At 37.5% G+C, this 16,091-nt stretch overlaps 1 protein-coding gene across 1 annotated transcript; it reads right to left on the bottom strand.

Annotated features, from left to right (window-relative positions):
- Positions 1-11,694: 11,694 nt before the first annotated feature.
- On the bottom strand, positions 11,695-15,650 carry LOC110658386 (uncharacterized). The gene is made up of 6 exons (XM_021815963.2): positions 14,747-15,650; positions 13,195-13,760; positions 12,890-13,082; positions 12,631-12,695; positions 12,261-12,471; positions 11,695-12,174 (listed from the first exon to the last, which is right to left on the bottom strand). The coding sequence occupies exons 1-6, from the start codon at positions 14,930-14,932 to the stop codon at positions 11,818-11,820; spliced, it is 1,578 nt and encodes a 525-aa protein (XP_021671655.2). The 5' UTR covers positions 14,933-15,650; the 3' UTR covers positions 11,695-11,817.
- Positions 15,651-16,091: the final 441 nt, after the last annotated feature.

The following is a 16,091-nucleotide window of genomic DNA, read 5'->3' as shown; positions in this document are numbered from 1 at the left end:
CGGTATATATCTCGCACACTTCACCATACAGGTAGTGTCTCCAGATTTTTAGTGCAAAGACTACAGCCGCCATTTCCAAATCATGGGTGGGATAGTTCTGCTCATGCCTCTTCAGCTGCCTTGAAGCATAAGCCACTACTTTTCCATTCCACATCAAAACACACCCTAGGCCAACTCTGGAGGGGTCACAGTACACGGTGTATCCTTCACCGCTCATAGGTAGTGTTAACACAGGGGCAGTGGTTAGACACTCCTTATCCTCATCATTATAACTGACTCTATCGAGCTCTCTTCCTGTCCTTTGCATCTTATCCACTTCCCTTTTCCTATTTTTGGTATTGTTGGTATCATTTCAACCTGCTGTACTTATTCCTTAATTTTAGTCCTATCTCATCTTTACACCTTTTCCTTCAAAGATGTCTATCCCATCATCAACTTTAACTTTCTTTTTATTTCTTAGTCTTATCTTGATTACTAGTTTCATTACTTCGAGAATTCTAACCCTATGATTTACTCCTACCAGCACATTCTTCACCTTATGTAACACTTATAATTACCCATGGAAAATTTTTCTTGTATCCCCTTTTTTTCAAACTTAACTATCGAACATTATCATTCCCTACCAAATTTAGTAGGAAATTGCTTATCTGGATGAATATGAGCCCCATAAACTATAAGTTCCATCCGAACTAACACTTGTAGGAAATAAGTGTCATGCCTTAATTACAAACAAGATACTTCACTTGTTCATTCTCATTAATAAAATAATATATAAAGACAATAGCATACTAAACTTCAACCTCAAATTACCCATCAGCAACAATTTCATCTATTGAAACTCATCCATAAATAGTACTTCATCTAGCTCATAGTTTAAAACAGTCGCAAGCCTTAGTAGCTAACTCAATTTAACTCCTGTCATTACTCTGATCGTCCTTTCATACTTAACACTAGGTATGCACTTACTGTCATTCTCATATCAGGAAATTGTATATGAATTGGTGCCTATCAAAATCTCAAATAACTAGGTCTCCTTGCCTCAGTCTCTGCTACTTATATAACGCTCTGGAATCAAAAACACGAGCTAAACTTGAAAAGAAAGAAAATATCCTCTTATATTCAACTACACCCGATTGTCATATTATAACGTTTCACCTAAGTTTCTTGGTCTTTCTCTCCAAATTTCATCATCTCCTAGCACAATTATGCTCTACCTATAAGGTATCATCTGCATGAACCCTTTACCGTACCATTTTCCTTCTTGACATAATATTTTATAATTTATTAACTTTACTTATACTCGACCTATGATTCATATCTATCATCGTTTTTATTGTGCCCTTAACTTTTGTTGATTCCTGAAAGATTTCTCTCACTAATAAATTCTTCCAACACTAATTCCACCCTTATCTAGGGTCATTAATTTGATCCTTGAACTTTCTAGTGATTTATAACCATCCATACTTGTCACTTTTTATTCTACCCCTACTGTTGCTCTGTCGTTATTGCTTCACTGCAAAGTGATTCTGTTGATCACACTAAAAATGTTTGCCTGACATTCATAACGAACCTCTAACTACCTTCTCACTATCTCAAAAGTCTAACCTAAAACCTATGTGTCATTATCTATCATTCTTTTCCTCTCATCATAACTATTTGATCCCTTAGACTGACTTTTATTCAACTTAGTTAGTTCTAAGTTCTATTTCTCTACCTATTTAGGTAGTCCGCAATACCATCGCACACCTTCTAACATTTACTCATTATTATTGTATTCCATACCTCCATCACTTTTCTCACTAATGTGGTCCCATTTTGGATTTTCCATCCTTGTCATTCTCCTTGCCAAGAATAACACTTAGCCTATCCTATATCTTAACTTTGTTCCTTTTATTATGCGCTCTTTAGGTTGTCCTTTCATTTATTTCCTTTGTCTTACCCAAAATAGAACTTGACTATTCTATCCCTGGTTCCATTCTTCTTCCTAACATATGACTCTACTTGCTAACTATATCTTTCAGAGTCTCTATCGCGTTATCATATGTCTGTGCTACTCAGATTTGGTCCTTTGACCACTCTAGCTAGTACTCCCACTGGCACTTAGATTATATTGCATCTGTAATCAATTATCCCAATTTTCATTCTACACTTTCTCTATCTACTGGCCATCTGTGATTTATCTTCGCTAATTTATTACTCTTAACACTATTATAATTAGATTATACTACTGTTTGAACAATATGAAGTCAGAAAGGAACTCAGGAAATTGCAGTCATACCTTTATCGTATGATTTCTATTCTTATCCTTTAGCTTACATAATACCCTTACTACCTCGAGAACTGATTCTGCAGTAATTTTATTTATTATTATTATTATTATTATTATTATTATTATTATTATTATTATTATTATTATTATTATTATTATTATTATTATTATTATTATTATTATTATTTTCCATGTTTACTCAATTCCAAAACTTAAGATTTCGGGCAACCAAATCCGTCATCCAATTCAAAGGATTTACATCCATCGTGATCTGATTATATATGATTCCTATAATGGAACTTGTATCCTCTCCAGGATACCCGAGCCAACTACTCTCTACCACACTCTACAGTCCCATCTGGGGCACTATTTTGTGGGTCACCATTATTAGTAATAACTTTCGATCCCTTCTGAAAAGATAGGACTATACCCTAACTTGCTGCAACAAAGGTACTACATTTACCACCTTGCCCAAAACCATGTCAAACTAATGTCTCTCTTATCATATCATAGCTCTGTAAATCATATATTCATAGTTTCGACCTTCTCTAGGTAGTAGGGTTGTACTTTATTCCATACTGATACACACAAGGTATACTATTCTCACTAAGCTCTAAGCAAAATGTTTGTCATACTGCAAAAACCATCCAAAATTCCATACCGAAGACTAGATGGTCTCACTCTATAGGTGTCACCTTTACTTTGCAACTCTTACTGTAACTCTAGCTCATGCTAGGGTAACTGGGTCACTGACTCTAGTTACCACCCAACTGTGACCTTCGATATTCTAGCTCTAGATCCCTAACCAGGAGTTCCCAACTCCTTTGCAGATATAGAACTCTGTTCTGGCATTACTGTACCAAAACAGAGACTGCCTGCAACATCCTCATCATAAGCACTACAGGGAAGTACGCAGCTCTACACAATAATCTCATGTCTGCATCAGAATCTGCAACTTACAGAGCAGACATCGAGAACATTGTATAGTTACTACGATACGTCCTAACAGACTAGGTCTCCTAATTTCTTATCTCTCTTGAATCTTCTATTATCACAAACTTATTCTGACTGGGTCATCTACTGATGACTGCCAGTAGTGGTATCCTCATCCTTATCTAGGGCAACTGTACTTTTAAGACTCACTTTTATGTACTCGTGTCTTACACGAAATGGGCACACCATTTAAACCCATACTGACAAAAATATAACATTTCTTGGAGTACGTATCCTCATGATAGATCTCACATGTCTACTAACTCTATTTCACATTTCTGTGTACTCCACGAAAATCAAGACACTAACTGAGGTAATCTTATATTTCCCGAGGTATAACGTAGAATCTAGAAACAAAGAATTACAGGAAAAGACGAAACAGAATCCTATACTCCGCATGTGACTCCTAGTAGACTCTTTCCAACACTTAGATAATTTTTCCCTATGAATCTGGAGCCTAAGCTCTGATACCACATCTGTCACGACCCAACCTATGGGCCGGACCGGCACTAGGACCTGGGCCAGCCTAAAGCCCCCGAGGCCCGTAGTAAGCCTAACTGTTCATTTACCCAATTCTAAGGCCCATTTGGGCCCAATTTCAAGAAAACAAACGGACAGAGTCTGGCCATAAAAATGGACTTTCCAACGGGGAGTTTTCGGCTCACCCGACCTGTAAACACAATAAATACTCAATTGGGGAGCTCAGCTCACCCTCCACATACTCATCAGCAAAAAAATAAATGGGAGCTCAGCTTCCTCATCCAATCCATCAAACATGCATAGAATATTAGGTTTACAGGTCCAAAATAATAATTTAGTTTACAGACCCAAATCAAATAAACCTTTCTAACACATGCGGAAATTCTAAGATTTAACCAGTTTATACAAACATTAGTAATCAACCTGCGAGGGAGAAAGCAGGTTAACCTCAAAAAATATCCTCCTGTGGCCTGTAAAAATTTTTGAACAGGAGTGAGCGTTCGACTCAGAGAGTAAAATATCAATTTTAACCATAATCTCTATAACTATCTAAAACTAATGCAACTTTGTGGAATGAGGTGCAACATCGACAATAAATTCACATCATAGCATCAAAAGGTAATTTGGAGCACTCACACACCTGTAGTATCAATCATAACATATGGGAGTGATCCCTATCTGACTCTCTTAAATCCAACACAGGTGCGGTGAATTACTCAAGCTCGGACTTCCACTTAATAACCAAATCGAGGGTCCCAGCGAATTACTCAAGCCGTGACTACCCCTCGAAGGATCGGGTCCCAGCGAATTACTCAAGCCGTGACTACCCCGTCCTATCCATAGTCCACACCACATCACACGCACGCCAACGCACGCACACTGCTCCAAATTACCACAACAACATCCATGGCACATCAACAGTTATGAATGCAACATAAATCGTGCCTAGAGTTTAACTACATAAATATATGCATATAAGTGATGCATGGGCATGCTTGAACATATAATAATATCGAAATTACAATTAAAATTAATATTCTACTCACAGACTTGACGACAATCACTGTGGCGGCTAGGCGGAGGAAGAAGGCTGTCTCGGCTCACCTGACAATTTTATTACAATCATTTACTAAATCTGACTCAATACAAACAAAGAAAAAGACCAATACGTCCTAAGTCGTGCCGAAAATCCGGCAGAGTCTCCCCTATACCTAGGACCTACCCAACCTGCAAAAGGGCTCAAAACACACTTCTATACTCACAATCCATATATCCACAACTCAATCACATCACACAGCCCCTCCTGGGCCCATCAAATCAATCATCCGTTACAATATGTAAAATTTCAATTTAGTCCTTATAATTGACCATTTTTGCAAAAACTGCCCAAATAAGTTCTAAAAATTCTAAAACTTTGCCCCGCGGTCCTTAGCAACATCACTAAGCTATTGCAAAAAGAATCGTAATTTTCTAAGCTACCACGAATATTTTATGGATTTAAGCACTAGAAAATTACGAAAAAGCAAGGTTCGGGTTTACCTTTGCCGATTCCGACTTCGGGAACGCGCTCGGGATGCATGACAATGGAGGGGTAGCCAAAACCTCGATCCAATTCGGAGACTTTTCTGGTAGCTGGTCTGTTTGGTCGGAAATTCACAGATCCGGACAACTGTTGAATTTCCGCGAATTGAGGATACATACATGAAGCCCAATAATAATATATAAAAAAAATCAGGGGTGTTACATTCTTGATTCCTTATTGCATTACATTTCCATACTTGAGGTTTTCTTTTATTGATTTCTTGAGTCACATTATTGCTTTTTTACTCATTTTGATCCGTCACGTTCAAGAATTTTATTGTGTGTTAAATTTTTGCCAGTACAGTCTTGGTTTGAGTTACTTGAGTTTGATAAGAACTTGTGGACATAGCCAAGAGAGGTAAAAGGCACAGAGTGGTGAGTTCATAAGAGGGGAAAAGCCTTGTTGAGTTAAATACGAGTGGAGTGTCCCCTGTTGAGTGTAAACACGTAAGGGAGTGAGTGAGGTGTTTTCTTTACACTAACCATTTTCTTGCAGGTCTGAAAACATGTATAGAAGGGGTGATGGTAGTGAGGGGGAAGGTGAAAATCCATTCTACATGCAGGCTGTCAGACAACAATTTGAAAGAATGAATGCTGTGTGCAATGGAATCATAGATAGGTTGGAAAGATTGGAGCAAAGAGATAGGCAAAATGAGAGAAGGCCAAATAGGAGGGATCTTGTACCTCCAGTAGTTGAATCTGATGAAGATGAGGTTGATAACTACGATTTTGAGGTTGAAAGACCTAGGAGGGGTAGATATGAGAGAAGAGCTGAAGATAGGAGGAATGGGGATAGGAGGATAAGAAGAGAGGAAAGAGAGAGGAATAGGGTAGATGACAATATCAAAAGTATTAAAATGAGCATCCCTTCTTTCTAAGGGAAAAATGATCCGGATGTGTATCTAGAATGGGAAAGGAAGGTAGAAGCTGTGTTTGATTGTCATCACTATTCAGAGGAGAAGAAAGTAAAATTAGCAGTGAGAATTTCTTGATTATGCTTTGGTATGGTGGGATCAAGTGTTGATTAGTAGAAGGAGAAATTATGAGCAATCAATTGCAACCTGGGGTGAGATGAAATCTATAATGAGAAGGAGATTTGTTCCTAATCATTACTATAGAGAGCTACATCAGAGGTTACAAAGATTGACTCAAGGTTCTAAAAGTGTTGAAGATTATCATAAAGAAATGGAAATTGCTATGATTAGAGCAAATGTAGAGGAGGATAGAGAAGCCACCATGGCCAGATTCTTGAATGGGCTAAATAAGGAGATTGCTCATATTGTTGAGTTACATCACTATGTTGAGTTGGAGGATATGGTCCACATGGCTATGAAGGTAGAAAGGCAACTTAAAAGCAAGTCAAAATTTAGAGGAAATGCAGGTACTTCTTCATCTTGGAAGTCTAACTGGAAGAAGGAGGATAGGGAAAAGGCTGTTAGCAACTATAAGAAAAATGAGGAAAAGGAAAAGAAGGTGGAGAAGAAATTTATAGAAAGTAAAGGAAAGGAGGTTGCAACTACTACCCGAAATAGAGATGTGAAGTGTTTTAGGTGTTTGGGCAGTGGACACATAGCTTCTCAATGCCCTAACAAGAGAGTCATGGTCATGAAAGAAAATGGTGAGATAGAAACGGAGGAGGAAATTGTGAGTGATTCCACATCTTCAGGGGAGGAGCATGCAGAGGTAGAATATGCTGCTGAAGGAAGTGCTCTAGTGATTATGAGAGCATTAAACACTCAAGTAAAGGAGGATGTTGGTGATGAATTGCAAAGAGAAACAATTTTTCATACAAAGTGTCTTATCCAAGACAAAGCTTGTAGTGTCATCATTGATGGGGGAAGTTGTGCCAATGTTGCTAGTACTATTTTGGTGCAGAGATTAGGGTTGAGGACTTTGAAACACCCTAGACCCTATAAATTGCAGTGGTTGAATGAATGCGGTGAGGTGAAGGTAACAAAACGAGTGCTGATTTCCTTTGCAATAGGAAAGTATCAAGATGAGGTTATGTGTGACGTGGTTCCAATGCAAGCTGGCCATTTATTACTTGGCCGACCATGGCAATTTGATAGAAAGGTGATCCACGATGGGTATAAAAATAGGTATTCTTTTGAAATGAATGGAAGGAAAATCATTTTGGCACCTGTGACACCAAAACAGATTTATGAAGACCAAACAAAGCTTAAGCAAGCAATGGGTGAGGTAAAATCAAGAGTGGCCGAAAAGAGAGCAGAGAAGAAAAGAAGGAGTGAAAAGAAATTGAGTGAAAATGTTGTGAGTGAGCAAGACAAGGGTGGTTGTGAGGAAAGAAAAGACAGTAAAGAAAACATTTCAAGACTGCTTGAAAAAGGTGAATCTTTGGCGCAAAAGGAGAGTTGTGCAGAAAGAGGGGAGAGAAAATTAAGCTTGTATGCTAAAGGAAGAGATGTGAGGAATGCCATGTTTTCCAACAAGCAAATGTTATTAATTCTGTTTAAGGACTCTTGTTTATCCACATCTGACCTTGACCCCAATTTGCCTAGTGTTGTTGTCTCCCTTTTGCAGGAATATGAGGATGTGCTACCTGAGGAGATGCCAGCTGGACTATCACCTATTCGAGGGATTGAGCACCAGATTGATTTTGTACCTGGAGCAGTTATTCCCAATCGTCCAGCCTATAGAACTAACCCTGAAGAAACCAAAGAATTACAAAGGCAAGTTGAGGAATTGCTAGCTAAGGGTTATGTGAGAGAAAGTATGAGCCCTTGTGTTGTACCCGTCCTTTTTGTACCAAAGAAAGATGGCACATGGCGCATGTGTGTGGATTGTAGGGTGGTCAACAAAATCACTGTAAAGTATCGCCACCCTATACCTAGATTGGATGATATGTTGGATGAACTTTGTAGTGCTTGTGTGTTTACCAAAATTGACTTGAAAAGCGGATATCATCAAATTCGCATGAAAGTAGGTGATGAATGGAAGACTGCATTTAAAATAAAGCATGGACTATATGAGTGGTTAGTGATTCCTTTTGGGCTAACTAATGCTCCTAGCACTTTTATGAGATTAATGAATCATGTGTTGTGTGCTTTTATTGGAAAATTTGTTGTTGTTTATTTTGATGATATATTGGTTTACAGTAGAGGCATGAATGAACATATGCATCATTTAAGAGTTGTATTCGATGTGTTAAGAAAGGAAAAATTATATGCTAACTTGAAGAAATGTTCATTTTGTATGGAAAATGTTGTCTTTTTAGGATTTGTCATTAGTGTTAATGGTGTTGAAGTCAATGATGAAAAAATTAGGGCTATTAGAGACTGGCCCACTCCAAAGTCTGCATCTGAAGTACGTAGTTTCCATGGACTAGCTAGTTTCTATAGAAGATTTATTAAGAATTTCAGTACTATTGCAGCACCATTGAATGATCTTGTCAAAAAGAATGTTAATTTTGTTTGGGAATAGAAACAAGATGATGCTTTTCACAAATTAAAAACATGTTATGTTCCGCTCCTATGTTGGCTTTACCTGATTTTTCTAAGACTTTTGAGATTGAGTGTGACGCATCAGGTATAGGTATTGGAGCCGTTTTAATGCAGGAAAAGAGACCAATAGCATACTTTAGTGAGAAGCTTAATGGAGCAGCTTTAAACTATTCTACATATGACAAGGAGTTGTATGCATTGGTACGTGCCTTGGAAATATGGCAACATTACCTTTGGCCAAAGCAATTTGTCATCCACACAGATCATGAGTCATTGAAGCATATAAAGGGGCAAAATAAGTTGAGTAGGCGTCATGCAAAATGGGTTGAGTTCCTTGAGACCTTCCCATATGTGATTCAATACAAACATGGGAAAGAAAATATGGTGGCTGATGCCTTATCTCGAAGGTATAACCTTCTTGCCCTTCTTGATGCAAAGTTATTAGGATTCGAATATGTGAAAGAATTATATGCTGAAGATGATGACTTTGCTAGAGTGTATGCAGCTTGTGAAAAGAATGCTTTTGAGAAGTTTTATAGGCATGATGGATATTTGTTTAGAGAAAATAGATTGTGTGTGCCTAAGAGTTCCATGCGTGAATTACTTGTGAATGAGTCTCATGCTGGTGGATTAATGGGTCATTTTGGTGTTGCCAAAACTTTAGATATATTGAAGGAACATTTTTATTGGCCGAATATGAAAAGAGATGTTGAAAGAGTATGTGTTAGGTGCATTGTGTGTGCTAAGGCTAAATCTAGAGTTTTGCCACAAGGTTTGTATACACTTTTGCCTACCCCTAGTGATCCTTGGGTTCATTTGTCTATGGATTTTGTGTTGGGATTACCTAGGTCTAAACAAGGCCATGATTCAATTTTTGTTGTTGTTGACAGGTTTTAAAAAATGGCACATTTTATTCCATGCCATAAAACTGATGATGCTACAAATGTTGCAAATTTATTCTTTAGAGATATTGTTAGGTTGCATGGCATACCTAAGAGTTTAGTTAGTGATAGGGATGTTAAATTCCTCAGTCACTTTTGGAAGGTTTTGTGAGTAAAATTGGGCACCAAGTTGTTATTTTCCACCACTTGTCACCCACAAACCGATGGTCAAACTGAAGTAGTAAATAGGACACTAACTACTCTTTTGCGTGCTGTGGTTAAGCAAAATTTGAAGTCATAGGAAGATTGCATTCCACTTGTTGAATTTGCATACAATAGAAATGTGCATTCTTCTACTGGCTATTCTCCATTTGAAATTGTGTATGGTTTCAATCCTTCAACTCCTTTGGATCTTTTACCTTTGCCTGTGAACGAGCTTGCTAGTTTAGATCGAAAAAGAAAAGCAGAATTGGTGAAGAAAATCCATGAACAAGCCAAGCTTCAAATTGAAAAGAAAAATGAAAAATATGCTAGTCAAGCCAACAAAGGAAGGAAGAAAGTCATATTTCAACCTGGAGATTGGGTATGGGTTCACTTGCGCAAAAAAAGGTTTCCCTCTCGAAGGAAATCAAAATTACAACCAAGATGTGATGGACCTTTCCAAGTGCTGACCAAAATTAATGATAACGCCTACAAAATAAACCTGCCCGGTGAGTATAATGTTAGTGCCACCTTCAATGTTACTGATTTATCTTCTTGTGTTGATGCAGGAACAGATTCGAGGACGAATCCTTTTGAAGCGGAGGGGAATGATGAGAATCAAGCTACATCCACGCCAAAGGATTTCATCCAAGGTCCAATTACTAGAGCTAGAGCTAAATCACTTCAGAATTTAATTTGTGAAATCATAAGGAGCAAGGAGTATAAGCTGGAATGGCATGAAGAAAAATATAAAGGATCAAATTTGGTGAAAATTATGCTTGGAAGTGACCAGGTGTCATGTGGAGCATTAGATTACATGGAATAACCTGTGGACATGCATGCACCAGATCCAACCCATGTACATGTATCTGCTGGCACCTTTTTCAAGGAATATTCCTTGCTGTTATAACCACCTCTCTTTTGGACTTAAATGCCCTTACAGCTGTTACTAAAGTAGGGATATTTTTGTCTTTAGCTTTGAAGCCAAGAGGCTATAAATACAAGTGTAATGAGAGAGTGGAGGACACACTTTGAATATCAATGAAAGATTGTTTCTGCTCCTTTAGTGAGTAAATTGGCTATTGCCTTTGTTCTTGTGAAGCTCATTAACTTGCTGAGATTTCTATCTTGCAAGGTTTAATGTGCATAATATTCTTGGTTTATTCATTCTCCATATGAATTAGGTCAAGAATCCCATTTCTGATATTTTCTTTGAATTACACAACAATCTGATTGTGCTGGTTCAAAGAATCAAATTCATACATCTTGATTTGGTGCTTTTCATATTGTTCATTTAATTCTTGAATGTAGGTTTTCAAGTTACCAATTACTTGAAGGTTCATATCATTTGGTATCAGAGCCTCACTCTGTATAGGTCGGTGGGCCATGTACAAAGGTTCCCTGACGTTATTCGGGAGAGGTCGGAGTGAACGAGTAATGACCCCGGTTACTTCACGAGGACGTTCAGTCTAAAGGGGTCGGAAATGATGCATCCCACATCGATTCTGCAGGGAGGTCTTGGGTGTTATATATATGAGTTTGTAAACCTCCCATTGTGAACTAGCTTTTGAGGTGGAGTTAGGCAGTTTCATATCAATAATGAATATCCTGCAAATTGATAATCATATGGCCACAGAATGTGGATGAAGCCCTTTTTTCTTAAAGAAAGAGTTCACGATGTTGGATAATGATTATGGATTTTATTTTAAAGCACAGGAGATGCTTAATTATTTTTCGATTACCAGAGCAAATAAGAGTGGCTAATGAATAATGTATTCAGCTTAATGCATCGAAATTAATCCTTAGTTATTTTAATTAACCCCAGCAGTTTTCTCCCATAACTCAACTTGTTTTATTGAATGTCTTTTCTGCTAAAAATGGCATTAATAATAATAATTAAATAATCATATAAAGGAAGGCACTACATATATATATTCCTATGTAGGATTACTCAACTATTTTTATTGTCCCAGTACTTCTTCTCCCATAACTCCACTTGTTTTACTGTATTTTCTTTTCTCCTAAAAATGGCGTGAAGAGATGGAGGATCATAGGGAGGAGGCATGGTGCATGGACTTGTCTCTGCAGGACTCTTCACCATGGATTCCATAGTGAACTCCTTCTCCAGTCCACTCAATCGGCAAGCCATGGATTCTGAACACAGTTCAATAGCTTTTCGAGGTATAACGGGCTTGAACGTCAACAGATTAGCATACTGGTTTAAGAGATGAAACATGTAGTCGTACACATACTCCATATTCAATTCCTTCTGAATGAATTCACTTGCTGCCTTTCCAATGGCCTGTGCCTGCCAAATCCATGGAGAATATAACTGAATTTTTGAGCCTAACACAATATATGCAATTAAAAAAAAAAAGTAGCTCAGAAATTTACCTTCTGCTTGTGGCTGTTACCCCACTCTACAGCAAACTTAATGGACCTGCACTTGTCATTATCCTTTATCGGCCAGTAGTGGTCAATTGGCCTCAGACTTCTCGTGAAGAAGTCATAGTAATGGGGTTTTACAAGTAAGGTAACAGAATCACAGGCAAGAATGTATTTTTCGCTGACTGACCATGCAGAACCTTCAATATAGATCTTATACCTTCGCCATTGCGTTTAGAAAGCAACAACAAAAATAGTGAGAAGATAATTAAAGAGAGCATTAATTAGAAAACACAAAAGCAGAACATGAACAAAATAAATTCACTTGCTCACACATATTAGATTAGAAAAAAGTGCAAAAATTATAACTTGTTTCTACCTGTGAATGCATTGGCTTTCCAAGTTTGATTGTTTGTACCCTTGCTGTGATTCTCGAAGCCAGTCCTGCGAAAGATTTGGGGCATCACAACGACTGCTAGACTTGGTTCCTTACATATATTTCCTCTCCTCTTATAGAAAAGGTGATGAACAACAATGTTGCTAAGAAAATAATGCTCAAAAATTAAGCTTTCATACTAGAAGACGCAGGCTAAACTGAATGAAGATAAAAACAAGGATGGGGAAAGTCGATTATTTACCTGACCATAGACACGAGCATTCCAGTCTTGTTGTTCTGAGACATTGCATTTCATAAGGTCCTGTCTGGTTTCAGCAACAGCTGGATTTCCTTTCCAGTAAGCATAAGGTTCCCTGTCCATCCATCTGGTCTTCTTGTTGCCTTCTTTTAAATCATTCAGCAAATTCTCCCATGGCTTTATGTTGATCTCAGGCCTTCATAAAGTTATAGAGCCATGTTCAGGAAGTGAAATTAGGCCGCTTTCCACTTTCCATCCCAGAACGGGACAAATATGAAGGAAGGAGATTAAAAGTCAAAAGGTCTTACCATCCCCAAAAGGACCAATCCGGGAACACGATATCAAGTGAGTCATCATCCCCACAGTACCGAAACAAAGGCGGTGGGCCCGTTGCACTGGGCCCACTATACTCGCTTGATTTCACAACCGGCCAGTCAACACAATCAAACATCAGCTCCAAGTCCGGCACTTTTCCTGGGTATCTCCGTAACAACTGTAGGATTCCCCACAGCGTAAAAACATCTCGGGTCTGAAACGACTTCCGATACGTTTCCAAATAGGCTTTGCCATGTACAATCACCAACCTAAAATTCGCCGTCCTTTTAGCTCTCTCGACCATTTCTCTCGTGATCCCCGTGCGAGCCCACGGACGTAAGTCTTCGTATATCCAACGGAAGTACTCTGGACAAGTTGAAACAGATGGACGGTATGGATTTTCTGAAATATTCGCGGGGTAATTTGCCGGACAGGTTCCTGTGAGGTTGAAAAAATCGCAGTCGAGTGGGATCTCGATTTTGTTTATTGGCTTTTCGGGAATTTGGGTAGTTGGTTCACTAGTTAACAACGGCTCTTGAGCCGAGCCGCTAGTAACAGCCTGCAGAAGCACAAAGCCCAAAGTTTGAGAATTTAGTAACAGTCAAATAACGGCCAATCTAGCGCTCGTCATGATGGGACCCGCGCACATGAATAACATAAGCAAGCAATGACACGAGTACCACAGGAGACCAACTTTTTGAAAAATAAACCGACACCTACGGCGTACATCACTGGATCATGTCTTACAACAATGTATAATTGCAAAGAAGTGCTTATGTGCAAACGACGCCGTTTCAGAGTTGAAGGCAATGCTGTCTCATGCCACTTGCCATTTTGCCTTGCATTTCTCGAAAGGAACGATCGGAAATTTCATCAAATTTCTTATCGCGAGTGAACCACCTTTTTTGATAACAATGTAGCTTCTACTATATATTACGTTTTTGACGAATCACACAAATTTTTGTTATTACTTAAAAATATAAATTTAAATTAATAATATATTTCAATTTTAAAAAATAAGAAAAATTATTTATATAATAATTTCTTATGATTTTAAGTTAAGTTAATTTATTAATTTAATTAATATAATATTTTTTAAAAAATTCATTATAAATTATAATAATATATTTTATCATATTGTATTATTAATATAATATATGTTTAATTTCAATATAAATATTTCCAACAAAATCTAAAATTCGATATAAAAAAAATATATTATAACATAATTATATTTGTTTTATCTTAAATATATAATTATTTAAATAAAAATTTTTATTAATAAAATTTTAAGAAATTAATAATTTTAAACCAAAAATATTTTAATTATTTTTTAAAAGAAAAATATTTTATTTATTCTTTTGAATAATAAATATTTTATTTATTTAATTTACAATTAATAGAAAATTGAAAAGAAACAAACTGACGATAATTATTAACCCACTTCAAAAATAAACTTGAAATTTACGCTTTTATTTTTGTCGGGAAGTAACTTTTCTTTGTGTGAGTGGAAGCGACTTTGATAACAAAATAGCGTTTACTTACAGTGGTGTTAAGGAGGCGCGTGGAGAAAAACGCGCAGACGACGAGGAAGAAGATGAAGATGACGACTGAGAATCTTGCAGGTAACTTGATGGAAGGCCAGATCGTCTCTTTCAAATGACAATAAATCCCCGATCCATATTGCAAGTATCTCTGCACCCTCTGTTGCGCCCTGCTATTTTCTCTCATTTCTCTCTCTCAATCCTGTTAACAACTCTCTGACAATTGCTTGTCAGCGAGCATACTCGGATGATTTCCGGTATTTGAGTTCTGGCTGGTACGTACGGAGATCTTTAATGCATAACTAAAACACGATCATTTCTAAAAGCCCTTATAAAGAGTTTCTGAATTGGGAAGTACGTACTTTCTCCTTGCTGACCACCAACTTTAGTAAGCAGATGGATCGAGATCCAAAAGACACTATAAGATACAAACACAGTGGTATTTTGCTTTGCTAATTGCTATTGAAGTTGGGTCAGGCATAGCTTAAAGACAGAAAAACGATGATTAAAAGGAAAAGAAAGAAAGAGATGGACCTTATTATTCCCAGCTAGCAAGCAAAATTGACTAAGATAGAAAGTTTGGAAGAAAAGAAGAAATTGAAGATGGTACTCGGAAAGATAGAGAGAAGCAAATAAAGAAAGAGAGAGAGAGAGAGAGAGAGAGATCCAAGAATATGTTACAGTGCGGTGGGTCTCGTGATACTGCGGCTGCTTCTTCACTTGCCACCGTTCTCAACGGGGAAGGAAAAAGAAATATGTAAATGCCAAAGGTGGAGATGGAGAACAACCTAACAAAGGAAATTTCTATAAGAAAATGAAACGTGAGGATCTGTGGGACTATTTGTTGACTATGCTACGTACGACCAAGTGCGTATGTATATTCTATGTCAATTAATTACACTAATGTCCCATATGCTTTCTCATCATATATAGAAAAAAATGAAGCCAACTAAATTAGGGCACCCATTTTACCAAACTCCCTAGCTATAAGGTTGAAAAATCCTCCAATTACTTAAGGGTTTTATTATTGCTCATATAATGGTGAACCTGGTGATTGGGAAGACAGTTTGGAGAGAGGCCTACTGTTTTTGGGCTTTACATGTAATATATCCTTTCCAAAAAAATTGACCTCTGGGCTATGGCCGCGGCAGTCCAGTAGGCCACATAAATATGAAGCTCCACTCCCAACTTGCAATAATACAATTCTTACCTCTTAGAAAAAAATACTTGGCAATATCAATTCCAACACTCAAAAGCTTTTTTTGAACCTTCAAGTGTAATGGGATCAATTCATAATCCCGACAGGCCCTGAAAGGAATTCATTCCTGCATGATTGAGTTTCTGAT

The sequence above is a fragment of the Hevea brasiliensis genome, chromosome 13 (genome assembly GCF_030052815.1).
Source record: "Hevea brasiliensis isolate MT/VB/25A 57/8 chromosome 13, ASM3005281v1, whole genome shotgun sequence".
NCBI classification, from domain to species: domain Eukaryota; kingdom Viridiplantae; phylum Streptophyta; class Magnoliopsida; order Malpighiales; family Euphorbiaceae; genus Hevea; species Hevea brasiliensis.
Note: the sequence above shows the minus strand (reverse complement) of the source record. Positions and strands in the feature narration are given on the sequence as shown.

Coding starts and splice junctions, on each gene's coding strand:
- LOC110658386 (XM_021815963.2), bottom strand. CDS start 14,932: ATGAGAGAAAATAGCAGGGCGCAACAGAGGGTGCAGAGATACTTGCAA. Junction 12,696..12,889: donor ATGCTCGTGTCTATGGTCAG/GTAAATAATCGA, acceptor AATCTTTCGCAG/GACTGGCTTCGAGAATCACA. Junction 12,175..12,260: donor GTAACAGCCACAAGCAGAAG/GTAAATTTCTGA, acceptor TGGATTTGGCAG/GCACAGGCCATTGGAAAGGC.